The 26,703-nt window shown below is 46.7% G+C and overlaps 1 protein-coding gene across 1 annotated transcript; it reads right to left on the bottom strand.

Moving 5' to 3' along the window:
• Positions 1–347: 347 nt before the first annotated feature.
• LOC115600091 (olfactory receptor 14J1-like) lies at positions 348–18,695 on the bottom strand. The gene is made up of 2 exons (XM_030468322.1): positions 18,198–18,695; positions 348–524 (listed from the first exon to the last, which is right to left on the bottom strand). Exons 1-2 carry the CDS (start codon positions 18,693–18,695, stop codon positions 348–350), a joined length of 675 nt encoding a protein of 224 aa, XP_030324182.1.
• Positions 18,696–26,703: the final 8,008 nt, after the last annotated feature.

Below are 26,703 nucleotides of genomic sequence, written 5' to 3' on the forward strand. Positions count from 1 at the left end.
TTCTTAAATTAGCCGTTGAAAATGCTAATCCTGATTGCAAAAAGCTTTTGAAAACTTTACCTAATCCTAACCCAACTTTAGTTGAATGATGGAAGCCTGTAATAGGTTTGGGTCTTCCGAACATAAATACGAAGTTATGGCAACGGCATTCAAAAATATCCAGCTTACTCCAGCACAGCCTAGATTCTCTGGGTCCGCCCCTATTTGTTACGGTTGCGGGAAAATGGGACATTCGCAAAGGCAGTGTTGAGCTAGAACGCTCATTCCTATTTGTAGCCGGTGTCGAAAAGGTCGGCACTATAATAGCCACTGCCGTTCTAAGTTTGATATAGATGGGAATGTGATACTTACACGTCAGAATGCCTTCCAGGGAAACGGGAGGCAGAGCGCGGGTCGGCGCCGCGCTCCGACACCAAATTGCATGCCGAATCAGCAGATGTACAATCGTCCGCAGCCACAAGCGCCAGCGCTAATGCCGACCCAAACACCATTCGGGCCACCAGTGGCAGCGCAGGCTTGGACCTCTTCACAGAATATGCCGTTACATTAACTGATACCACAGTTCACCTCATATCGACAACAATGAAAGGACCATTGCCATCAAAGACTGTAGGACTTATTATCGGAAGATCCTCTACTACACTCTCTGGTCTTTTTGTTCTGCCAGGGGTCATTGATGAGGATGCCATTGCCATTTCCGTCATGGCTTGGACCCCATCACCACCTTGTAATATTCCAAAACATAGCCGCATCGCCCAGATAGTGTTAATATACGGTGCAGCTGATTTAGTTACTCATTCCTCCACTCAAAGAACAGGAGCCTTTGGCTCAACGGGAGCTCCACAAATTTTTTGGTCTCATCTTATTGGCAAAGATAGACCACTTATTACGTGTCATGTTTCTTATAATTCTCAACAAATTACTATCACAGGCTTAATTGATACGGGAGCAGATGTTACAGTTCTTTCCAAATCTAAATGGCCACCAAACTGGCCCTTGGTGCCTACCCCGTCAACACTGGCGGGAATAGGCGGCACGGGCACTAGTTTTCAAAGTCAATTTCATGTGCAAATCAAAAGCCCCCCAAGGGCAAACAGCAACAGTTAAGCCATTTATCTGTCCGGTCCCAATTAACCTTTGGGGTAGAGATGCTCTATCACAATGGGGAATGCGATTAGAGACTCCTTTTTAGTAATGGCCACTGATGTAAGGCACAGAGTACCCAAGATTACATGGAAAACAGAAGACCCTGTATGGGTCAATCAGTGGCCATTACCGGAGGAGAAACTCTGTGCTTTGAAAACCTTAGTTCAAGAACAGCTCCAAAAAGGGCATATAGTACCTACTTTTAGCCCCTGGAATACCCCTATTTTTGTTATACAGAAAAAGAATGGCACTTGGCGTCTGTTACATGATCTTAGACGAGTTAATGCTGTCATGGAACCAATGGGTGCATTACAACCAGGTTTACCTTCACCAACAATGATACCTCGGGAGTGGTCAATGATTGTTATTGATCTTAAGGATTGCTTTTTTAATATCCCGTTGCATCCGTCAGATGCTCCTAAATTTGCTTTTTCAGTACCTGCTGTTAATATGATAGAACCTCTCTCTAGATATCATTGGACGGTTCTTCCACAAGGAATGAAAAATAGCCCGACTATATGTCAATGGTATGTTGCCCAAGTATTAGCTCCATTACGGGAACAATTTCCCCGAGCCTTGATTTATCACTATATGGATGATATTTTGATCGCTGCTGAAAAAGAAGTAGAATTGTCATTGTTATTCGAAAAAATGACAACTACTTTAAATCAAGCAGGCTTAAAAATATGGAGGCTTAAAAAATAGAGTAGTGTATAAATATTGCCTTCTGATTCAATAAAGTTGGACAATTTGTTTGCATCAAACTGGGTCCCCGTCTCGCACTGCGACAACACCGCTTCCCTCAGAGGCCCCCACGGCCGGTACCAGGTCCAACCGATGTCCTCAGCCCGCCCGGTACCGGTTACCTCGGGTGAACCCCACCGGCTCCTCTCAGAGGGCCCTTCCCCAACCTGCCCCGTGCCTGTTCCACTGGCCCCGCAGCACCGGGCATCTCCTCACCAGCCCCATGGAGTGCGGGATGGACCCCATCACCTCCCGGGGCAACTGGTGCGACCGCCGCCATCGCCGTCCCCATCCCCCTGGGGGCTCCATGGCTGCAGCGAGGACACCAGGACTCGTCGAGCGTTGCTATAGCAACGGAGAGTTAGACGGAAGTGACGTCAGGAGGCGGGGCTGGGCCTGCGGACTGGTGCTCCCTTCCCTGAGGGGACGGGATGGTGGCGGAAAGGGAGAGAGGGGACAGGGACAGGGACACAGCCCCGGGACAGCGCTGGGAGGGTGCGGAGCTGTGGGGCGGCAGCTGACAGAATCCCAGAGTGGTTTGGGTGGGAAGGATCCTAAGAGCTCATCCATTCCCAACCCCTTTCCATGGGCAGGGACACCTCCCACCAGCCCAGGTTGCTCCAAGCCCCATCCAACCTGACTTGAGACACTGCCAGGGATGGGGCAGCCACAGTTTCTCTGGGAAACCTGGCACAGGGGCTCAGCACCCTCAAATTCAAGAATTTATTCCCAGTATCTCACCTCTGTCTCCCCTCTTTAATTTTAAAGCCATTCCCCCTCATCCCATCCCTCCCTACCCTTGTCCCAAGTCTCTCCCCAGCTTTCCTGGAGCCCCTTCAGGCACTGGAAGGTGCTCTAAGGTCTCCCTGCAGCCTTCTCTTCTCCAGGCTGAACACCCCCAACTCTCTCAGCCTGGCTCCAGAGCTGCTCCAGCCCTCCCAGCATCTCCAGGGCCTCCTCTGGACTCACTCCAACAGCTCCATCTCCTTCTGGTGTTGGGGATCCCAGAACTGGACCCAGCACCCCAGAGGGGCAGAGGGGGACAATCCCCTCCCTGACCCTGCTGGGGATGCAGCCCAGGACGTGGTTGGTTTCTGGGGTGACAGAGCAGTCACATCCCTGTCCTTGCTGTGCATCCATCAGGTCCCACACAGCCCTGGTCCCTCTGTTGGTCAGTGTGACAATGTCGTGTCACCTCCCCTTGACGTGCTGGTGAAATGTACTGAGAGGAGAAGCTGGCACAGATGTGTACAAAAATGGAAAAATATAAAGAAGTGAAGCAGAGGGAGTTTAATCCCAGGAATGGGTTCCCTGCAGCCACAAGTTGTGGTGGTGACCTCCTGTGGTCCATGTCCTGGTGGGGGACAGGCTCCAGAGCTGACCAGGGTGGAGTAAAATGGGAAATAAAACTCTGGATCAGTGGTTGCATCACGTCCCTTGCCCCCAGAGGGAAAAGTTGCTGAAAAAGCTTGGAAGGAACACAAATACTGCCAGGAACTTTGCTGTCTTGCAGGTTACCAGGACTTGGCTGATAACGTGTTGGAAAAAATGATCCAAATGAAGAAAGGTTGAGGTTAAAAGTTGACTGTCAAGGTTGTTCTCCTCCAACTGGTCAGGGATCAGCTGTGGGATCCTTGCAGAAGCAATCCCAAGTCTGTGCTACACAGCAGTTACACCCTGGAGGATGTTATACCACTGGGGTACTGCTCCACCTGGGATCTCCCTGGAGTTTATTTCAGGATCTCATCCAATCTTGATTTTCTTTTTTTGTTCAAAAAGAGGGAAACAACTTCACAGCAGAGAACTGTGCCCCCCCCTGAAAAATCTCATGTTTAAGTCTTAGGAGGCCTGGATTTCTTGGTGTGGTATAATTTAGTGGAAAAGAGGGTGTGGATCCACCAATCCCCCTGTTAATGTCTTTTTCTGTTCATGTGGAGTCCCTCCACCAGCTTTGAGAAGACTTCCTGCTGAAAAAAAAGCAAATTTTAGTGGATTTCTTGTGACTTTGAGCTTATTTTACATTCACGTTGAATGAAAAAATGCATCCCAGTCACTCTGATGCTCTCCAGGGTTTCCTGCAGGGAACATATATAGGATACAAACACAGCATAAGGTCTGTCCTGGGTTTGCAGGTTTCCTGAAACCTTTCTCTCCAGAACAGCCTGGAAACTTGTCAGGAAAAAGCCTCCTTTGACAGTCAGGTGTCAACAACAGCCCCAAAGTCAGAATTTCAGGTGTGGGCTGAGGTTTGAAATATTAAGAGTCACAAAGTGGGATGGAGTCACCTTTCCTTTCTCTCTCTCTCCAACAGGTCAGCAGGAAGATGCAGCTTGTGGAGCCAAACCCTAATGAGGGGGTGAGGTGGCTCCTCATGCTCCAACAGCTTTGGCTCAGCTGCAAGAACACCAAGGTTGGCTTGAGGGAAGGGCTGGGAATGGGTGGAGAGACGTCCCACGAGATGTTTTGGAGCAACTCAGCAAAACCAGAGCTTAATCTGGGGTGGGAAAATCCAGCAAGAACAGTAGGGCCTTTCTGCTGGTGGAGGAAGTGTAAAGTGGATTGAAGTCAAGTGCTGAACAATTCCCCCTTTGTACAGGAGAAACCTTTTACTTCTTCCTCTAGAAGACAAATTAACCAGTTGTGAGGTCAGCCCCAGCCCTCATAAGAAGACAAAATGTTTCCTACAGTGGCTGCCTGCTCCTTTTTTGTGGGATTGTGGTGGCTCCATGAGCCAGCACTTGGGAACACCAAGCCCCTTCCTGCTACAGGATCAAAAGTTCCTTTTTTTAAAATTATTTTCTATCAGATGGCCTGGGCTTGCTAGGCTGGGGCTCTGAGAAGTTGTCAGTTCTTCTCTGGTTCTGAATTCCCCCCGGGGTTTCCTCACCAGTCACACTCCAGACCATTTCAGGTTCCTCTGGTCTCTCCTCCTTCCTGCCAGAACCTTCAGGCAATCTTCAAAATTTAGGCAAATCATGTCTCATGGGTTTTCTGTCTTTTGGTTCTTTTTATTCTCATGGCGAGGTTTCATCTCTCACCTTCAGGATTGATTTGGATCAGTCTTTGGCTGGGAGAAAGATCTGCAGCCTGAGTCCTGCAGATGTTTCATCACATGGACTCTCAGCTCATGTGGAGCTCCCTGTGGAATTGCTGCAAGCTTCTGGTGTTGGTGTCTCATTTGGAAATGAGGCATTCCTGATGTTTCCAGCTTCATGTGAGGGCTGGGAAATGCTGGAGTTGGAGCCCAGAAGTATCTGAACTGAATTTTAGGAGCTTAAAAAGAGAGTTGTGGGGTTTTTGAGCAGAGAAAAGAGGTGGCTGAGGTGGTGAGGTCTGTGGTTGATGGTATCAGCTGCAAGCAGGGGGTGTGGTTGGTCTTTGTGCTTTAAATGTAGAAATGGAAAGATCAGAGCCCTTCCCTGACCACATCTGAGCCAGGAACCATCTGACAAATTCTCCTTTTCAACCCCCAACCCCCACCCGGTGGGAAGGAGTGGGAGAGAAGATCAGCTGCTCTGCTTTCTCCATTCCCATGGGCAAGGAAAGATGAGGTGGTTCTCCTTCCTCTCCCTCAATCTTGAAAAAAGGTACCCACAAAAAGGGAGCATGGTGTGAATAATCCCAGCATGAGATCATCATGAACAAGGAGAGAGTATTTTAGGGTTCCCCCCCCAGTGGATTTACACCCTTTGATAGCTCCAACCAAATCTGCCTGTGGTCCTTCCCTACCTCCCTGCCCCAAGAGTGGACCTACCAGTGCGCTCCTCCCAAACTTCTCCTCCTTCATCTCCAAGATGACCTCCAAGAGCATCCTGCTGCTGCTGAGCCTCGCCTTCTGGGTGAGGGTGCTGGGACCCAGGAGGTGGGGGGGATGCAGACCCCAATGGGTTTCCAGAGGTCTGGATGGAGTTTGGAGCAAGTTGGGTTGGTGGGAAGTGTCCCTGTTCATGGCAGGGGGGTTGGAACTGGGGGATCCCTTCCAACCCAAATTTTATGATGCTCTATATTTTTTTTTAGAGAAGGAGATAATCTGGGTTATATTAAATTTCTGAGAGAAAAACAAATGGTGTTGGCGTTGAAAGTTGTTTTTTTTTTTTTTTCCCAGAGTGTTTTTAATCCAGCAACTGTTTTATTTAAAAAATCTACAGACTAATTCTGGGCTTGGAAAGAAATGGAGAAACTTCTTTTCCAAGGAGTAATTCATGCTCAGGCCTTGCATGCTGCAAAGTTTTCCCTGCTTGGAAATTATTAAAGAAAATAATTCACCACCTGCATATTCAACAGCTGGTGTAGCTCTGGTGTTTTGCCAAAGGTTTTGGCTTAGGAACATCCTAAAAAGGCAACAAATCTTTTTTTGGATCTCTGATGGTTATTGTTGTGCAGGGGTGAAGAGAGATTTTCCAGAATGCCAAGGAGTAGCTTGCTAAATGAGGTGAAAAAGCAACTTTTTTTCTCTTCTCTCCAGGTAGGATGCTGATCTTGGTGGCTTATTCTGAAGTGAGGGTAAGATTGGGGGAGTTGGAAGTGGGCATAACCTCCCCAAACAAGGCATTGATTGGGAGCTGCTTTAACTAAGGGTGTTAAAATCTGCAAACCTCCAATTTTGCTTTTTAGCACCTAATAATTAGGTCCAAGTGTGTGGGTATTTTGGTAAGTGAGTGTTTACCTGTTTGAGGTGAGGATTTTGGATGTTGGTTTGACTCTGGTCACCTAGGTGAGGGAGAGGAAGAGTCTGAGGAGGTTCTGATGGTTTTGCCCCTGTCTTGTGAGGGGATTTGGCTGGGTGAGATTTGATGATGCTTCTGGAAGGGGAGAGGTGAAATGCTGGGGTTCACTTGCTGGTTCAAGGGAAGAAACTGGGAATCTCTGGAAGCTGGAAGTTTCCTGCTCTGATATTTTTGTCTATTTCTGAACACCTTCCCCGGTTGCTTTTCTTCTTTTTTTTTTTTTTTTTTTTTTTTTTTTTTTAAAGCCCCTGTCTCCTTTCTCCACCTTCTGTCAGTGGTTTTGGCAAATTTCTTTGACCCAGGAGTTTCCAAAAAGCAGGGATCAAATGTGTTTTGGGTTCTTAGTGTCAGCTCTGCTTTTAGGAGATACTTGTGCTGGTCTGGCATTTGTCTGGTCTGTGCTTAACCTATCTCCTTTGCTCCTGGTGCATCTGAGACCCAAAGCTACTTGTTTTCACCTCATCATCTGTTTTTACCTCATCATCTGTTTTCTGGATAATTAAAAAATAGAAATGAAAAAAACAAACCCTCAGTGAGGAGGAGAACTGCTAATCCCTTGATGGGATTAAAAGTGCAGTGAACAGCAAGGATTATGATGGAGATTATTGGTATTAGAAACATTTCTTTTGAAGGCTGAAGGTATTTTCCAAAGTGTCGCTGAGGGGGTTGGGTCTCAGCAGCTTTGTGGCCTGTTCCTCACCTTCCCTCCAGCTGTTCCTAATCCTGCCTGTAGCTGCTGCTGTGTGTGACAGGGACAGGCAGCTCTGCCAGGTTTTCCTGCTTGATGGTGTGATATATGATTGTAATATATGTTAATGAATTTGTATTCCTAACCAGTAAATTCAGAATTAAACTAAGAAGAAAGTGAATATGGGGCTAGAGAAAGCAATTGAGACCTATAATTTTCCAGAAAAACAGTGTAAGTAACACAAGGCTGTAACGAGACTAACTTCTGTGTCGGCGATAATTGAAGCGTGGGCCTTGTTCTTAAAACAAGGCACTGCCAAGACTAACGAGGCACCAAAAGAATGTGAACACCTGCACAGAGACAGCATAAAAATGCCACAATCAGCAGATAAGGGAAAAATTATGGCTAGGGTCTAATTTTGCTTGGTAACAAGATAATGAAGTTGGCGAAAGCAAGAAAGGTAAAAAGTTCAAGTTTGAGGAAGACTTCTTACTTCATCCAAAGACCCCCTGATGACCCCCAATATCTCCCCAAGAGAGGACTCCGCCCACACTCCGCCTATCATGAATATTGTAATAACATGATGTAATCCCTATGAATATATATGTAAACCTACCCCTTTTTAATATTCATAGAATTGTAATCAATATAAGGTAATTCTAGAGTTTTAGAGGTGTGTGTGTGAGTGAAGCAGAGACTCCCCATGCACCCAGTGCTGTTTTGCTTACTGCAATTTCAATTTATTAATTAAATTAAACCATTAACTGAATATTGAGTCTCGGTCATTTTTAACAATGGGAAGATGGAAGAGCTGTGGAAGTTCTCTTCCATGCTCCAGGTCAGGAAAAGGATGCTGATGGGCCAGGGGATCCCACAGCAACACCCATGGTGGAACAAGCTGCTTAACCAGGAAGTTTGTGGTTGGTTGGTGTTTTTTTTAGCACCAGTGAGTAAAAATGTGGTTGTTCATCCACTTCTGAAAGGCCTCAGGGCACATTTCCCTCCAGGTTCCTTGTTTCTGCCCAGCTGATGGGGCTGTGGTACTGGCTGGAGTCTCCTGGGAGAGAGCCAGGGAGGGCTGGGAGACACCTTGACCCAGGATGAGGAGTGTTGGGTGGGAAGCAAAAAGTGGTGGGTTTGGTTGCAGCTCTGCTGTGAGGTGGTTGCTGAACTGGGACTGGAAATCATGGGACCACTGTTTAGGAAGAAAGTGTCCTCAAGCTCTGAGCTTCTTGCAGAAAGGTGACAATGTGGGACCTCTCAACTAGAAGTTACTATCACAGGCACTTCTAAAACCTCTAATGTGAGAGTTGTGCACACCATGAGACTCCCAAAGAGTCCCAGCTGCATTTGGGGTAGGATCCTGCCTTCTCATGGCCTCAGGAACCCTTGGGGACTGTGGTTGGTCCCTGGAAGTACAGAGGAAAGGGTTAAGTTTCTCACACTGCATGTGTCCCACCCTCTGAACACTTCCCTTTTCCTGACCAGGCAAGCACTGATATCTTAGTTTTCATTTTGTCTGGCAAGCCCCTACACATCCAGCAAAGTGGATTTTCCTGAAAGTCAGTTAACTTCTGCTTCCTGATTTGGAGCAGAGTAGTTGAAGATAAGGAGGAGCTTTGGAGAGAATCCAGAGGAGGCCATGAAGATGCTGGGAGGGATGGAGCAGCTCTGGAGCCAGGCTGAGAGAGTTGGGGGTGTTCAGCCTGGAGAAGAGAAGGCTGCAGGGAGACCTTAGAGCACCTTCCAGTTCCTGAAGGGGCTCCAGGAAAGCTGGGGAGGGACTTGGGCAGGGAGTGAGAGAACAAGAGGTGATGGTCTTAAACTGGAAGAGGGGAGATTGAGGTTGGATATTGGGAATAAATTCTTTAATGTGAGGGTGCTGAGCCCCTGTGCCAGGTTTCCCAGAGAAGCTGTGGCTTCCCCATCCCTGGCAGTGTCTCAGGTCAGGTTGGATTGGGCTTGGATCAACCTGGGCTGGTGGGAGGTGTCCCTGCAGGGAGTTGGAACTAGGAGATCTTTAAGGTTCCTTGCAGAAAATAAAAACCTGGGGGCTTATTTTGTGTGAAACATCCTGCAAGAAATTTAAATTATTCTGCAGCTTGTCTAGAAGTCCAGAGCAACTTGCAAAGGCTGGAGTTAGGCAGGAGAGCAGAGCTTGATGTCCCCTGGTGATGACCAATGGTTGACTTTGCACCTCAACTTTTACACATTAACTAAGTCTAAGTGCCCTCTGAGGTTGTGGGCACTCAGCTGTGGTAGAATGTCCCAACCTGGGTGCTGAGCTCCATCAAAGGACTCAGGAAAAAAACTCCTCATGAGTGGCTGTGCCTAGCTGCAAGCATCTGGTTTAAAAATACACATGCAGGAGGCTCCGTGCTGCCAGTGGTCAGCTCCACCTTTGGTTTGGAGTGACTACCTGGGAGGAAATTCCCTAGCCTGGAGGTTTAAAGCCACCTTTAGGTTTGTGGTGATGGCAGCAGAGGAGAGACCAAGGACAAAGTGGTTTGGAAAGATGGGATGGATGTTTTGAGTCCTACACCTTGCTCACTCTTTCATAAAATCATTGAATCCCAGACTGGTTTGAGTTGGAAAGGACCTTAAAGCTCATCCATTTCCAACCCCTTTCCATGGGCAAGGACACCTCCCACCAGCCCAGGTTGCTCCAAGCCCCATCCAACCTGACCTGAGACACTGCCAGGGATGGGGCAGCCACAGCTTCTCTGGGAAACCTGGCACAGGGGCTCAGCACCCTCACATTAAAGAATTTCTTCCCCATGTCCAACCTTAATCTCCCCTCCTCCAGTTTAAGACCATCACCTCTTGTTTTCTCACTCCCTGCCCTTGTCCAAAGTCCCTCCCCAGCTTTCCTGGAGCCCCTTCAGGAACTGGAAGGTGCTCTAAGGTCTCCCTGCAGCCTTCTCTTCTCCAGGCTGAACACCTCCAACTCTCTCAGCCTGGCTCCAGAGCTGCTCCAGCCTTCCCAGCATCTCCATGGCCTCCTCTGGACTCACTCCAACAGCTCCATCTCCTTCTGGTGTTTGGGTTTCCAGAACCTGACACAGTACTTTGTGCCCCTGAAGGCCAGGCAGGATGCAGGTGCAGTGTCTCCAGCCTCACCTTTAGTGCTGTCACCAGGCCCAGGACTTTTCCTTTCCCACTTTCAATACAAGAGGATCTTGGAGGAGGAAAGGGTGAGGTTGCTGGTGGTGGTGAAGTGAGAAGGCAGGATTTTTCCAGGAAAGGAATATTTTCCCAGAATCTTGCTTTGTAGGGGACCTGCCCTGTTTGAGTCCCAGCAGAGCAGAATGAGTGACACATGCTAAATGTCTCTGAGGGTTAGTTTGATCCTGGTTTCATCACTTGGTGCATTTGATCCTGATATTTTGGAGGTTCAGGAATGTAAAAGTGGTGTGGGATGGGAGCTGGCTGCCAAGAAGGGATGTCTTCTTCACTTGGAGGTAAATGTAGGGCAGACAGCAGACCTGGCTGGAGGGGAAGGAGCCAAATGAAATTAAAGGAATGAGCAACTCCCACCTCCAGTGAGAGCAGTGTTTGATTTAACTAAAACAGCACTGGGGGAAGGAGTGAACTGCTCTTAAGCCATGTGATGAAATCCATCTGAAGTCAACAGAAAACAAGTTTTTTCCGTCAGGTTTCCAGAATGTGGTTATGGAAGGTGCTTTGTTTTTACAACCATCATCTTGTACTGCAGGGTTAAGGAGGGTGGATGAGTTGTTGTAACTCTTGAGAGAATGTTTTCATGCCATTGGTGAGGCACTGGCTGGGCACTGCTGAGTCTGTTGGTATTATTTCCAGGGCTGTTCCCAGTTCTGTGGATAAAAGCCTTTGGTCTCCAGAGCTTCCAGTTGGGCAGCTGTCAGTGGTGTGCTCTGTGGTGGCCTCCATCAGCAAAGCAACATTTTGGATAAGAGTTAATTCCTGACATTGATTCTCTGATCTAAGAGTCAGGAATCTGTTGTCTCCAGGCAAAGGAGGGACTGTGTTTTGCTGAGATGGAGAACATTGGTCCCTGTCTTGGTGGTTAATGTTGTTGTGAGCCTGGAATTCTGCCTTCTCTGCACTGAAGTTGGAACAAGAAGAGGTTGAGGAGTTAAGATGCAGCACATTTTATTTTCCTGTCTCTGCATAATGGGGTCATTCCTTCCCATGTTGAAATGTTAATTTCCCTCATAGAAAAAGGCCCATATTTACTTCCCTGGGCAGATGCTTTAATAAATAACTGCTAATAACTTCCTTGATTGCATTTGCAGGCAGCCAAATGAACGAGACTGGCAAACCAATGCAAAGAGTGACCACTGAAAACTTTGGCTTGCCCTAACACTCACATGGAAATCTACCTACATCAAAACTAACAATCGGGATATGGGTTTGCATTTTTCCAAAAACCTCGAATATACCATCCCTCGGAGTCCACTCTCCAGTGTTGCCTAATAGGGCTCCCAAAACGCCAAACGAACGGGACTGGCAAACCAATGCAAAGAGTGACCACTGAAAACTTTTGCTGGTCCTAACACTCACATGTAACCTTACCCACAGCACCACCAACAGTCAAGCTATTGGTTTTCCTTTTCCAAAAAACCTCAAATATACTAACCCTCAGCGGCGACTCTCCACTGTTGATCAATAGGGCTCCCAGAATGAAGGAATGGGACTGGCAAACCAATGCAAAGAGTGACCACTGAAAACTTTTGCTGATCCTAACCCTCACATGGAACCCTACCCACAGCACCACCATCAGTTGGACTACAAGTTTGCGTTTTTCCAAAAACTTCGAATATCCTAGCCCTCCGTGGCCACTCTCCACTGTACCTCAAAAGTGTTCCCAAAACTCTGAAGAAAAGGGACTGGCAAACCAATGCAAAGAGTGGCCACAAAAGCTTTTGCTGGCCCTAATCCTCACATGGTACCCTACACACAGCATCACAACCAATCGGTCTACGGGTTTGCGTTTTACAACAAATCTCGAATATACTAGCCCTCGGTGGCCACTCTCCACTGTTGCATATAAAGGCTTCGAGAACAAATGAACGGGACTGGCAAACCAGTGCAAAGAGTGACCACTGAAAAACTTTGCTGGCCCTAACCCTCACATGGAAATCTACCCACAGCACCACAATAATCGAGCTACGGGTTTGCGTTGTACCAAAAACCTCGAATATACTAGCCCTCGGCGGCCACTATCCGCTATGTCTCAATCGGGCTCCCAGAACAAATGAATGGGACTTGCAAACCAATGCAAAGAGCAATCACTGGAAACTTTTGCTTGCTCTAACCCTCACATGGAACCCTACCCTAAGCACCACAAACAACCAGACTACACATTTGCGTTTTTCCAAAAACATCGAATATACCAGCCCTCGGAGGCCACTCTCCACTGTTGCTCAATAGCGCTCCCAAAACTCCAAACAAACGGGACTGGCAAACCAATGCAAAGAGTGACCACTAAAAACGTTTGCTGGCCCTAACTCTCACATGGAACCCTACCCTCAGCACCACCAACAATCGGAGTACACGTTTCCATTTTACCAAAAACCTTGAATATACCAACCCTTTGGAGACCGCTCTCCAATGTTGCTCAACGGGGCTCCCAAAACTCCGAACAAACGGGACAGTAAACAAATGCAAAAAGTGACCACTGAAAACTTTTGCTAGCCCTAACCCTCACATGGAACCCTACCAACACTACCACCAACAATCGGGCTTTGTGTTTGCATTTTACCAAAAACGTATAATATACCAGCCCTCAGTGGCCACACTCCACTGTTTCTCAATAAGGCTCCCAAAACCCCAAACAAATGGGACTGGCAAACCAATGGAAAGAGTGACCGCTGGAAACTTTTGCTGTCCCTAAACCTCACATGGAACTCTACCCACAGCACCACCAACAATCTGACTACTCATTTGCATTTTACCTAAAACCTTGAATATACCACTCCTCGGCGGCCACTCTCCGCTGTTGCTCAATGGGGGTCCCAAAACACCGAATGAACAGTACTGTAAAACCAATGAATAGAGTGACAACTGAAAACTTTTGCTGACCCTAAGCCTCACATGGAACTCTACCCACAGCACCACCAACAATCAGGCTACAGGTCTGCATTTTATCAAAAACCTCGAATATACCAGCCCTCGGTGGCCACTCTCCACTGTTGCTCAATAGGGCTCCCAAAACTCCAAACAAAGGGGACTGGCAAACCAATGGAAAGAGCGACCACTGAAAACTCTTGCTGGCCCTAACCCTCACATGGAACCCTACCTGAAGCACCACCAACAATTGGGCTATGGTTTTGCGCTTTACCAAAAACCTCGAATATACAACTCCTCGGCAGCCAGTCTGCACTTTTGCTCAGTAGGGCTCCCAGAACTCCGAACAAATGGGACTGACAAACCAATGCAAAGAGTGACCACTGAAAACTTTGGCTGGCCCTAACCTTCACATGGAACCCTACCCACATCACCAACAACAATTGGGCTACGGGTTTGCATTTTACCAAAAACCTAGAATATACCGCCCCACGGTGGCCACTCTCCACTGTTGCTCAATAGGCCTCCCAAAACTCCCAACGAACAGGACTGGCAAACAAATGCAAAGAGTGACCACTGAAAACTTTTGCTGGTCCTAACACTCACATGGAACCTTACCCACAGCATCACCAACAGTCAAGCTATTGGTTTTCCTTTTCCAAAAAACCTCAAATATACTAACCCTCGGCGGCGACTCTCCACTGTTGATCAATAGGGCTACCAGAACGAAGGAACGGGACTGGCAAACCAATGCAAAGACTGACCACTAAAAACTTTCTCTGGCCCTTACTCTCACATGGAACTTTATCCACAGCACCAGTAATAATTGGGTGATGGGTTTGCTTTGATGGCAGTGATCACCCCACCATCACCACTACAACTGATCTGGGATTAAATCAGGCCTGCTGACCCCAGGAGTCCAGCCTGGACTTTCCCAGGGCTTCCCTGAAAACTTGGTTTTGATGTGAGAGATACTGGGGTTTAGGGGGGAAGAACATGGTACTATTTTTCTATGTATTTTTATATATTTAGTATTTTTTCCTTTTTATCATCAGTGTTTCAATAAAGCTGTGTAGTTTAGTTTCCAACCCTTAAGTCTCTCTCCCTTATTCTCTCTCCTTTTTAAACTGGGAGGGGAAGGGGATAAATATAGATCATCTGTCATTCAGTTTAATTGCTGGGCCAGTTTTAAACCGTGACCGATTTATTGGCGCCCAACGTGGGGCTTAAGAAAATTATCTAGAGCCCAGTTTTAATTTCAACTCATTTACATGAATAGTTTGAATTTTGGCTTCAGTAGGAGGATACACAGATATGTGGGAATCCAGGGTGTGATGTGTGAGTTTTTATCTGGGATTAGTGTTTCTCTGTTGTTCATTCTTTATAAGAGCTGCTTACGAACCGTAGTTAGGATATGGTCTTCAAAAGTGTAGTACATGGTACAGTGTTTTTTCACACACCTAGGAGATACACATAGGGTACACATTTCAGACACATAATAAATATCCCTATAAAGAGGAAATAAACTGCCCACAGGTCAAAGCACCCACACTTAGATCTGAAAGAATTGGCTGTACGAGATGTGATCTATACCAATGATGAGACTGTAGATCCTTATCACATGCCATGCCCTAAGACTATGAGGCAAAGCTTTGTGAATGCTGCACCCTCCCCATTTAACCATACACTATCAGTAATGTTATGGGTTCCTGGAGAAATGGAACCAACTGTGGGTGATGTGATTAAACCAGCACGAGAATATGAAGATTCTGTCATGGGTCCTCATCAGGCCTGGGTCTCAGCTGTAAAGGGAACAGCTGAGAAACTTCACCTACCCCATCACAAAGCCCTGGTGGTGCTGTTGAGAGCCTAGGCCTGGAACTGTCTGGGACCATGTCACAGAATCATAGAATCCTGGAATGGGTTGGGTTGGAAGGGTTAAAGATCATCTTGTTCCAACCCCCTGCATGCATGGGTAGGGACAGCTCCCACCCAACTGAAGCCAACCCTGTCCCTGCCCCCATGGAACTCACTAGATATCTAGACACAGAGAGACAAAAGCCATCTCATGTTCCTGCCCCTTTCCCCAGCCATGCTCACGTTGCTCAAATGTGACTTTCCCTAAAATTTTACATGTTTCACCTTGGTGCAGCGTGCTTCAGAGCAGCAGATCCATAACTGCCCCTCTGTGCTCCTCCATGGGCTGCAGGGGACAGCTGCCCTCTCCCCACAGCCTGCAGGGGAACTTCTGTGCTGGCCCTTCCTTCAGTCACTGACCTTGGTGTCTTGTGGAGGGCTGGGAGCAGGCTTCCACCTCCTTCTCCGTGGACATCTTGGGCATTTTCTGCTACAGACATTCCATGGTCACCCAGGGCAGCTGCTGACTCCTGAGGAAGGTGCTCTCCGCAATATGGGTACCCCACATCTCCACAGCCCTTATATACCCCCAGGGTCACCTTGGAGACCCCCATGACAATGGTGTCCAGGCACCAGACCCTGCATCACAAAGCCCTGGTGGTGTCTGTGGAGATGCCCAGGCCTGGAACTGGCTGGGACTGTTTCACAGAACTATGGAATGGGTTAGGTGGGAAGGGTTAAAGATCATCTTGTTCCAAACCCCCTTCATGAGTGGGTAGGGACACCTCCCACTCAACTGAAGCCAACCCTGTCCCTGTCCCCATGGAACTCACTTCTTCATCCCATCCACAGCATCAGCCTCAGTCAGCAGTAGTGTCTCTTGGAGCTGTTAAAGGATGAGCTTCCTGTGCTCCTCCTGCTGCATGATCCTACAGATCATTCCCATGACCCTCCAGATCATTCTGAATCACAGAATACCTCAGGCTGGAAGAGACCGCTGAGCATCTCCTTGTCTGAGTGCCCTGCTCAAGGCAGGCTGAACCAGGTGAGGTTTCTCAAGGGCTTCCCCAGCATGGCTTCCTCGACACAGGGGATAAAAGTGCCTTTTGTCCCACCCCACAGGGGGATTATAAAGACAGAAAACAGTGTTGGCACAGGTTCTGGAAACTGAGGCACAGTCACTGCTTGCCAGGAGGACTTTGGATCACTGATGGCACTGCGACCCTCATCGTCTCGTGAACTTCCCACCCACCACATCACCCACCTCTTCAATCCAGACATCACCAGTCTGGCTACAAAAGGACAATGGTAGAGCATGTCAAAGGGCTTGCTAAAGGCCAGGTGCACCCCATGCCTTTCTGTCCCCTGCCCACTCTGCTTCAGCAATCTCTTTGTCCTTCACCTGCCTGGAGCAGGCTGGAACCCATCACTGTCCCAGGGACTGAGGTCATAGAATCATAGAATCACAGAATGTTAGGGGTTGAAATGGACCTCTAGAGATCATATTGTCCAACCCCTCTGCCAAAGCAGGATCACCCAGGGCAGGCCACACAGGAACACACCCAGGTATGTGTTGAAAGTTTCCAGAAAAGGAGACTCCACAGCCTCTCTGGGAAGCCTATTTCAGTGCTCCCACAGCCTCACAGTAAAGAAGTTTCTCCTCATGTTGAGGTGAAACTTCCTATGTTCTAGCTTAAACCCATATTTCCACTGAAAAGAGATTGGCCCCTTGCTTTTGACACCCACCCCTCTGATATAGACATACATAAGATTCCCTCCTCAGCCTTGTTTTCACAAAGCTAAACACCTCCAACTCTCTCAGTTATTCTTCATATGAGAGATGTCCAAGTCTCTTAATAATTCTAGCTCTCCTTGGGTCTCTCTCCAGTAGGTCCCTGCCTCTCTTGAACAACTGGATCCAGTATTCCAGGTGTGGTCTCACCAGGTCAGAGTAGAGGGGTAGGAAAACCTCCCTAGATTTGCTGGACATACTTTTCCTTATACACCTGACTGTTCATGGGCTGTGCTGGTCAAGCTGGGAAGCAGACCCAGCTGATGGTGCTCACTGCCACTGACCACCTCCCACACAAGCTCTTGGGTGCCCATGCAGGGCGCTCAGAGGGGCCCTGCCTGATTCCAGTGCCATGGGATGTCTTTATTGCGGAACATTCACCATCCCTGAGGGCTCTGGACAACAAAGAAGTGACAAAGGAACCAGCTTTAAGTCCCCAACCCCCTCCCCCGCCCCGGGACCATGATGGCATCACAGGGAGCCCCCAGAGAAAGCAGCACAGCAACAATCTCTGCAGAGTTGACTCCTTGGGCAGCTTCTTGAGAGCAAGTGTGGAAGAAGAGCTGAGCTGAGGAGATCCCCTGTGATGATAGAAGGGCTGTTCTGGAGGCCAGGTCTGTCACAGCAGTACCCGTGCCCTGTCCCTGCCTGCGAAAACAGGACTGTCACACCGCAGGGCTGTGACCAAGCTGCCAGAGCACTCAGGCCTTACCCAAGGGTGCAGAAGGAGACTGTGGAGGTGGAAAGTGGACAGCTTGGAAAAGATCAAGCGCTGGTGCTCCCAGGCAGTGCCCTTGTGCCAGGACTCTTTCCCCTCCACCTCTGCACAAAGGCACTGCCCTGCAGCTCCAGAGAGGGTCTCAAAGAAAGGTCTTCAAAAAAAACAAGACATTGGAAAGTTCTTTATTCTATTTAAATACACCAAAAGAGCACAGCTCTTAATGAAAGTCTCTGGGTCAAAGAAAATCTGGATAGAAAAATAATGAGAATGGACAAAAAAAGTAACATTCCTATATGGGCATAAATTGGAAAAGAAATGGCTGATAGCTGGCTGGGTGTGTACTGAGTTACATTATGAACAAGTTGCAGAAAAAGGAACTCAGTTAAATTTTTTAAAAAAAGATCTAGAGATCAGTTTTGAAAATGCACCCTTGAGCTCCTGGTTCCTCATGCTGTAGATGAGGGGGTTCACTGCTGGAGGAACCACCGAGTACAGAAATGACACCACCAGGTCCAGGGATGGGGAGGAGATTGAGGGGGGCTTCAGGTAGGCAAAGATGCCAGTGATGATGAACAGGGAGACCACGGCCAAGTGAGGGAGGCACGTGGAAAAGACTTTGATCCTTCCCTGCTCAGAGGGGTTCCTCAGAACGGCCCTAAAGATCTCCACACATGACACCACTATGAGAACAAAACACACAAAAGCTAAACAAGCACTGATGACAAGGAGCCCAAGTTCCCTGAGGTAGGAGTGTGAGCAGGAGAGCTTGAGGATCTGGGGGATTTCACAGAAGAACTGGTCCAGGGCATTGCCCTGGCAGAGGGGCAGGGAAAATGTATTGGCTGTGTGCAGAAGAGCAGTGAGAAACACAGTGCCCCAGGCAGCTGCTTCCATGTGGACACAAGCATTGCTGCCCAGGAGGGTCCCGTAGTGCAGGGGTTTGCAGATGGCCACATAGCGGTTGTAGGACATGATGGTCAGGAGAAAAAGCTCTGCTGTTATGAAGAAGACAAAGAAGAAGAGTTGTGCAGCACATCCCTTGTAGGAGATAAACATGAGCCAGCAGTGTGCCCAGGTGGCCAAGAAAGCCAATGGCATCCTGGCCTGTATCAGGAACAGCGTCGCCAGCAGGTCCAAGGAAGTGATTCTGCCCCTGTACTCAGCCCTGGTGAGGCCACACCTCTAGTACTGTGTCCAGTTCTGGGCCCCTTGGTTCAGGAAGGATATTGAGGTCCTGGAGCAGGTCCAAAGGAGGGCAACCAGGCTGGTGAAGGGACTCGAGCACAGACCCTATGAGGAGAGGCTGAGGGAGCTGGGGCTGTTCAGCCTAAAGAAGAGGCGGCTCAGGGGAGACCTCATCACTCTCTACAACTACCTGAAAGGAGGTTGTAACCGGGTGGACGTTGGTCTCTTTTGCCAGACGACTTTCAACAAGACAAGAGAGCATGGTCTTAAGTTGTGCCAGGGGAAATTTAGGTTAGATATTAGAAAAAATTTCTTTACGGAGAGAGTGATCAAGCATTGGAATGGGCTGCCCAGGGAAGTAGTGGATTCTCTGTCCCTGGAGATATTTAAAAAGAGACTAGATGTGGCACTCAGTGCCATAGTCTAGCAACCACAACGGTGGTTCAAGGGTTGGACTCGATGATCTCTGAGGTCCCTTCCAACCCAGCCAATTCTATGATTCTATGATTCTATGAGATGTCCCTGTTGTCCCAGAGGGAATTGGCCATGGCTTTGGGCAGAGTGGTGGAGATGGATCCCAGGTCGAGGTGGGAGAGGGGGAGAGGTTGAGGAGGAAGAAGTACATGGGAGTGTGGAGGTGGTGGTCACAGGCGATGGTGGTGATGATGAGGCCATTGCCCAGGAGGGCAGCCAGGGAGATGCCCAGGAAGAGCCAGAAGTGCAAGAGCTGCAGCTCCCTCCTGTCTTCAAATGCCAGGAGGAGGAACTGGCTGATGGAGCTGCTGTTGGACATCTGCTGCCTTTAAAAGTCATGGAGAGCTGTTTGAAGAGGATACACAAAAAATTTAGGAGACAATTCTATGAAAAATTCCCCATCTCAATCCTACAAAGATGCACTTTTCTTCAGCCGTGGTTGTTGCTTGAGGCAGTACAGCCTCGGACTGTCAGCACCGAACAATTGCTGATAGAAGAATTTCAACATAAGCCTTGGGCTACATGCAAGGACAGTGCTGCTTGAAGCAACTTTTGTAACTGCAAGGAACAGTACATTAGAACACTCGAAGGTTAAGGAGTAAGCAAGACGATTAGATTAAGGGACTCGGCACGATTGCAACATCCACAAAGAAACTCGAACGTGTGAAAGATAAGCTTTGTTAGTTAATTGTTGCTAAAGGTTTTGTAGCCAATCAAGTTAAAACGTGTGTAACGAGATGTAGAAATCACCAGTCAGCAATATGTATACGTGGCATTAGCTCTTAGATTAGTGTATAAATATCGCCTTCTGATTCAATAAAGTTGGACATTTGTTTGCATCAAACAGGTCTCCGTCTCACACTGCGACAAATGTCGACCCCGACGTGATTCGGGTTGAAGATATTCCGGTCGCAGGTCTCCAAGAACTTTGATTTTGAAGAAGAAAGGCTGTGAAGAAGCCGGTTATTTGGTGCGCACCTTCATCACCTCCTCGCGATTGGTAGGTGAAGCTTGGAGAAACTTCCTTCTTTTTGTTATGGGTTCAAACATTTCAAAAGAAGAACGAGACGTTTATGATACTTTAAAGACTTTACTTAATAAGGATAAAAAAGTTATATCAGGCCATGATCTAAAACTGGTTTTAAAATGGACCCGTGAGCATTTTCCTGACATCAATTCGGTCTCTATTTATGACCCTACATTTTGGGACGAGGTCGGAGTTAAATTATGGGATGCCACTACACGGGGCAATAATGAAACCGCCAAACTCTTAGCACCTTGGCGAACACTTTTTGAAACTTTAAAAGGAAAAGAGTCTACTACTTCATCTGCCCCCCCTTCTGCGCCCCCGCTGCCAACCACTGCCGCTATGGTGAATGCGGATTTGGACCCAGACCCCTTTGACCCAGGTCCTGTCTATCCTGAATCGGAACCTGATTTATATCCTGATGATTATGATGACCCACGAAGTGTATGGGCAACGATTAAGGTCGAAGCACAGAAAGCAGGGGATATGGACATTGCCTGTTTAATTGAAATCCCTCCAAAGCCAAAGCCCCGTAGGAAAGACAGAGGATCCGTGATAGTTGCGCCTGTAATATATGGTGGGAAGGGGCGACCTCAATGGACCGCGCTGAATTTCTCTATTGTAAAAGAACTTCGCCACACTGCAGCAGATAACGGCTTAAGCTCTCATTATTTTCAAGGCTTGTTTGCAAACATTTTCGAGGGGCATGTACTTACTCCTTATGATTTAAAATCTATTGCTGCTCTTCTTCTCAATCCCGCGCAACAATCATTATGGGAATCACGTTGGAGTACGGCGGCAGAAAAACTGCTACGGGACTATGCAGCCGGAGATAACCAGCAGCTGCAATCCCTTACAATTAACCATCTCATGGGTACGGGTGAGTTTGGCGACCCAGCGGGACAGGCTCGAGATGTTCCGAGAAGGGCACTGACAGGCAATATGCATATAGCAAAAAGAGCCTTGTTGCAAATCCCTGATGCAAATAAGCCTGAAAAAGCCTTTACAACAATTTCTCAGGGGCCAAAGGAATCTTATATGGATTTTATTTCAAAGTTTCAGGATGCCCTAGAAAAACAAGTTGACAATGCCGAAGCCCGAAACATTCTCCTTCTTAAATTAGCCGTTGACAATGCTAATCCTGATTGCAAAAAGCTTTTGAAAACTTTACCTAATCCTAACCCAACTTTAGTTGAAATGATGGAAGCCTGTAATAGGTTTGGATCTTCCGAACATAAATACGAAGTTATGGCAGCGGCATTCAAAAATATCCAGCTTACTCCAGCACAGCCTAGATTCTCTGGGTCCGTCCCTATTTGTTACGGTTGCGGGAAAATGGGACATTTGCAAAAGCAGTGTCGAGCTAAAACATCCATTCCCATTTGTACCCGGTGTCGAAAAGGTCGGCACTATAATAACCACTGCCGTTCTAAGTTTGATATTGATGGGAGTGTGATACTTCAACGGCAGAATGCCTTCCAGGGAAACGGGAGGCAGAGCGCGGGTCGGCGCTGCGCTCCGACACCAAATTGCATGCCGAACCAGCAGATGCACAATCTTCCGCAACCACAAGCGCCAGCGCTAATGCCGACCCAAACACCATTCGGGCCAGTAGTGGCAGCGCAGGCTTGGACCTCTTCACAGAATATGCTGTTACATTAACTGATACCACTGTTCACCTCATATCGACAACAATGAAAGGACCTTTGCCATCAAAGACTGTAGGACTTATTATCGGAAGATCCTCTACTACACTCTCTGGTCTTTTTGTTCTGCCAGGGGTCATTGATGAGGATGCCATCGACATTTCCGTCATGGCTTGGACCCCATCACCACCTTGTAATATTCCAAAACATAGCCGCATCGCCCAGATAGTGTTAATATACGGTGCAGCTGATTTAGTTACTCATTCCTCCACTCAAAGAACAGGAGCCTTTGGCTCAATGGGAGCTCCACAAATTTTTTGGTCTCATCTTATTGGCGAAGATAGACCACTTATTACGTTTCATCTTTCTTATAATTCTCAACAAATTACTATCACAGGCTTAATCGACACGGGAGCAGATGTTACAGTTCTTTCCAAATCTAAAGGCCACCAAACTGGCCCTTGGTGCCTACCCCGTCAACACTGGCGGGAATAGGTGGCATGGGTACTGGTTTTCAAAGTCAATTTCATTTGCAAATCAAAAGCCCCCAAGGGCAAACAGCGACAGTTAAACCATTTGTCTGTCCGGTCCCAATTAACCTTTGGGGTCGAGATGCTCTATCACAATGGGGAATGCGACTAGAGACTCCTTTTTAGTAATGGCCACTGATGTAAGGCACAGAGTACCCAAGATTACATGGAAAACAGAACACCCTGTATGGGTCAATCAGTGGCCATTACCGGAGGAGAAACTCTGTGCTTTGAAAACCTTAGCTCAAGAACAGCTCCAAAAAGGGCATATAGTGCCTACTTTTAGCCCCTGGAATACCCCTATTTTTGTTATACAGAAAAATAATGGCACTTGGCGTCTGTTACATGATCTTAGACGAGTTAATGCTGTCATGGAACCAATGGGTGCATTACAACCAGGTTTACCGTCACCAACAATGATACCTTGGGAGTGATCAATGATTGTTATTGATCTTAAGGATTGCTTTTTTAATATCCCGTTGCATCCGTCAGATGCTCCTAAATTTGCTTTTTCAGTACCTGCTGTTAATATGACAGAACCTCTCTCTAGATATCATTGGACAGTTCTCCCACAAGGAATGAAAAATAGCCCGACCATATGTCAATGGTATGTTGCTCAGGTATTAGCTCCATTACGGGAACAATTTCCCCGAGCCTTGATTTACCACTATATGGATGATATTTTAATCGCTGCTGAAAAAAGAGGTAGAATTGTCATTGTTATTCGAAAAAATGACAAGTACTTTAAATCAAGCAGGTTTAAAAATATCCCCAGAAAAAGTTCAAAGACAGGAGCCATGGAAATACCTAGGTTGGTGAATTTCCAGACAGAAAATCTCGCCTCAGCAGATTACTATCGCTGCTAAAGTAACTACTCTTCATGATCTTCAAAAACTGCTGGGCACCATAAATTGGCTGTGCCCCTTGTTAGGAATATCGAATTCAGATTTAGCTCCTTTGTTTGACTTGTTAAAAGGTGATACTGACCTCAGTGCCCCGTGAGCCTTGACCACTGAGGCAGTGGAAGCCCTAGAAGAAGTCAGTCAAATTTTAATGACTAAACAAGCAGCAAGATGGGACCCACAACTCCCTCTTGCATTAGCCATAATCCCAGATGAAAAAAAATTTATGGGACTACTTTTCCAATGGGATGAATCACTTTCTGATCCACTTCTTATATTAGAATGGATTTTTCTTCCTTACCAATCTGCAAAGACAATCCTTTGCCAAGTAGAAATGATCTCTGAAATTATTATTAAGGCTAGAAATAGAGGAATTACATTAACAGGCAGAGATCTTACTCATGTTTATGTCCCCTTTACTGAATTTTACCTTGATTTTATCATCCAACATGAGGTATTGTTTCAAATTGCAATTCTTGATTTTCCGGGAAAAATTTCAAACCATTTTCCTCCTTCCAAACTGTTGCATGCTTCTCTGCCACTTGTTGAATGCCCAAAGATATCTTTCACCCCCCTTTCCGCTTTAACGGTTTTTACTGATGGTTCAGCGGCTACCCACAAAGCCGTGGTAACTTGGCTTAATGATTCACAGGAGTGGGTTTCCGACATCACTTTCCACCCAGGATCTTCGCAAATTGTCGAACTTGCTGCGGTCGTTAGAACATTCCAATTATTTTCAGAACAAGCAATTAATTTAGTTACTGACTCTGCTTATGTTGCAGGAATTGTACAAAGGGCTGAACATTCTGCGCTGAAAAATTTAACACATCCCCTTCTATACCCTTTGTTGTTACAACTAATTTCGCTACTTGATGCTAGGAAATATCCATATTTTGTTTTGCATATACTCTCTCATACCTCTTTACCAGGTTTCCTTACACAAGGTAATCGTCAAGCGGATCTCCTCACACTTACTGTTAATGTCCTTCCAAACATTTTTGAACAAGCTCGTATACACCATTCCTTTTTCCATACGAATCTGCGTGGTCTTAAGAGACAATTTAATCTCAGTACCCAGCAGGCGGCTGATATAATTTCTGCCTGTCCTGATTGTCAGCAATCCTCATTAATTTCTAATTCGTTGGGCACTCTTCCTAGGGGACTACAAAGTTTAGAAATTTGGCAAACAGATGTTACACACTTTCCTGAATTTGGTCGACAAAAATTTATCCATGTTTCCATTGATACCTTTTCAGGTGCTATTTATGCATCCTGTCATACGGGAGAGACAGCAAAAGACGTTAAACGTCACTTTTTAAAGGCATTTGCCTCGTTGGGAATTCCTAAGCAGATAAAAACAGATAATGGCCCTGCATATACTTCACGTTTTCTACAATCCTTTTTTACTGACTGGGGAATTACACATATTACTGGTATCCCTTACTCTCCTACTGGTCAAGCAATTGTGGAACGAGCCCACCATACCTTAAAAACTATATTACAGAAACAGAAAGGAGGAGTTGGAGCATTATCAACACCTGAAGAAAGGCTGCTCAAGGCTATATATACTTTTAATTTTTTAAATTGTTATACTTCAGATGTGCCTCCCATTGCTAAACACTTTACTAGTAATAATCTTTTCCAATTCCAGGAAAGACCTCCAGTCCTTATTAAAGATATGGAAACGGGACAAATTAAAGGCCCATATTCACTCATAACATGGGGGAGGGGTTATGCTTGTGTTTCCACAGATCAAGGACCTAGATGGATTCCAGCGAAAAACGTTCGACCCTACAGGCTACGAGCCGCGCAGGACTAATATTTCCTGTTATTACTGTTTCACCTGTAGTAACTTTTACTCTGCCTAAAGAAAATGTGTGGCTCACTTTATTATAATTATACCTCTAAAAATGTGTCTAAATCCACTAACAAACCTTTATTGCTTCCCCCGGGCTTGTTTTTTTTTGTGGAGATAGAGCATGGCCTGCGATTCCTTCACACATTCATGGAGGCTGAAAGTTGCTGAGGAGAGTGAGAGCTGCTCCTCGTACAAAGAGCACCCCCACTCTTGCCTCCGCAGCCGCTTCTCGCCCCCCCCGCACACACTGCTGCTGCTGCTCAGGAAATGAGCCCTGCTGCAGACACCACAGAAAAAAAAAAAAAAAAAAAAAAGTGTGTGTGTATGCCTTTGCTGTTTATAGGCTTGGAATTTTGTCTCTAAACAATTTTATTAGGCTTTTTTGGGCCTCAATTTGGCAACCATGAAGGAAACTAGGACTCCACCGTGCTGTGATCCGGGAGGGGTTTGGGGACGCTTTTGGGGCCCCCCAACCAATTTTTGTCGGATAAGCCTCCTCTACCCCCTTGGTTCTACGTGCCGGTGGACATCTGAACTTCCTCATACTAAAAAGGTGTTTAAGTCCTTCCACTGCAGTGTGAAATGTGCTTTTAGTATTGTGTTGTATTGATAACAGGTTTTGTTAATGTTGTAATTCATGTGATCGTTGACTATGGGATCCCTCGTCTATATGTTGATTGTTGATTGTGCTATTCTGTTGCACTGCTCTTTTTATTGTTAGCTTTTAGGTTATGTTTGTGAAGATTTTAATGGAATGTGTTGTATGAATCTTTCTGATCACTCTCAATCTATACATGCTGCAATACAATCACTTAAAGAAGGGGTTGCACATTTGCAATTACAGGATAATTGGGACTGGTTTGATAAACCTTTTTCAGGATGGGGTTTAACGGGATGGTTGCGAAGTTTGGTTAAGACTGTTATGCTTTACTTGCTTTTTTACTTTTTCTAACCTTGCTACCCTGTATTTTCCAATGCTTTCAACGGATGCTCGATCGTGCCACGAAACGAGTTTATCTTGTCCAATCGGAAGGGGGAATTGAGGCAGTACAGCCTCGGGCTGTCAGCACTGAACAATTGCTGATAGAACAATTTCAACATAAGCCTTGGGCTACGTGCAAGGACAGTGCTGCTTGAAGCAACTTTCGTAACCGCAAGGAACAGTACATTAGAACACTCGAAGGTTAAGGAGTAAGCAAGACGATTAGATTAAGGGACTCGGCACGATTGCAACATCCACAAAGAAACTCGAATGTGTGAAAGATAAGCTTTGTTAGTTAATTGTTGCTAAAGGTTTTGTAGCCAATCAAGTTAAAACGTGTGTAACGAGATGTAGAAATCACCAATCAGCAATATGT

The sequence above is a fragment of the Calypte anna genome, chromosome W, assembly GCF_003957555.1.
Source record: "Calypte anna isolate BGI_N300 chromosome W, bCalAnn1_v1.p, whole genome shotgun sequence".
In the NCBI taxonomy this organism is placed as follows: domain Eukaryota; kingdom Metazoa; phylum Chordata; class Aves; order Apodiformes; family Trochilidae; genus Calypte; species Calypte anna.

What these genes read in the sequence shown, in the direction of transcription:
- LOC115600091 (XM_030468322.1), bottom strand. Translation starts at nt 18,695, where the DNA reads ATGTCCTACAACCGCTATGTGGCCATCTGCAAACCCCTGCACTACGGG. An exon ending in TGTACTCGGTGGTTCCTCCA is followed by an intron (nt 525 to 18,197) that starts GCAGTGAACCCC and finishes TATTCTGTGAAG; the next exon opens with AGGTCCAAGCCTGCGCTGCC.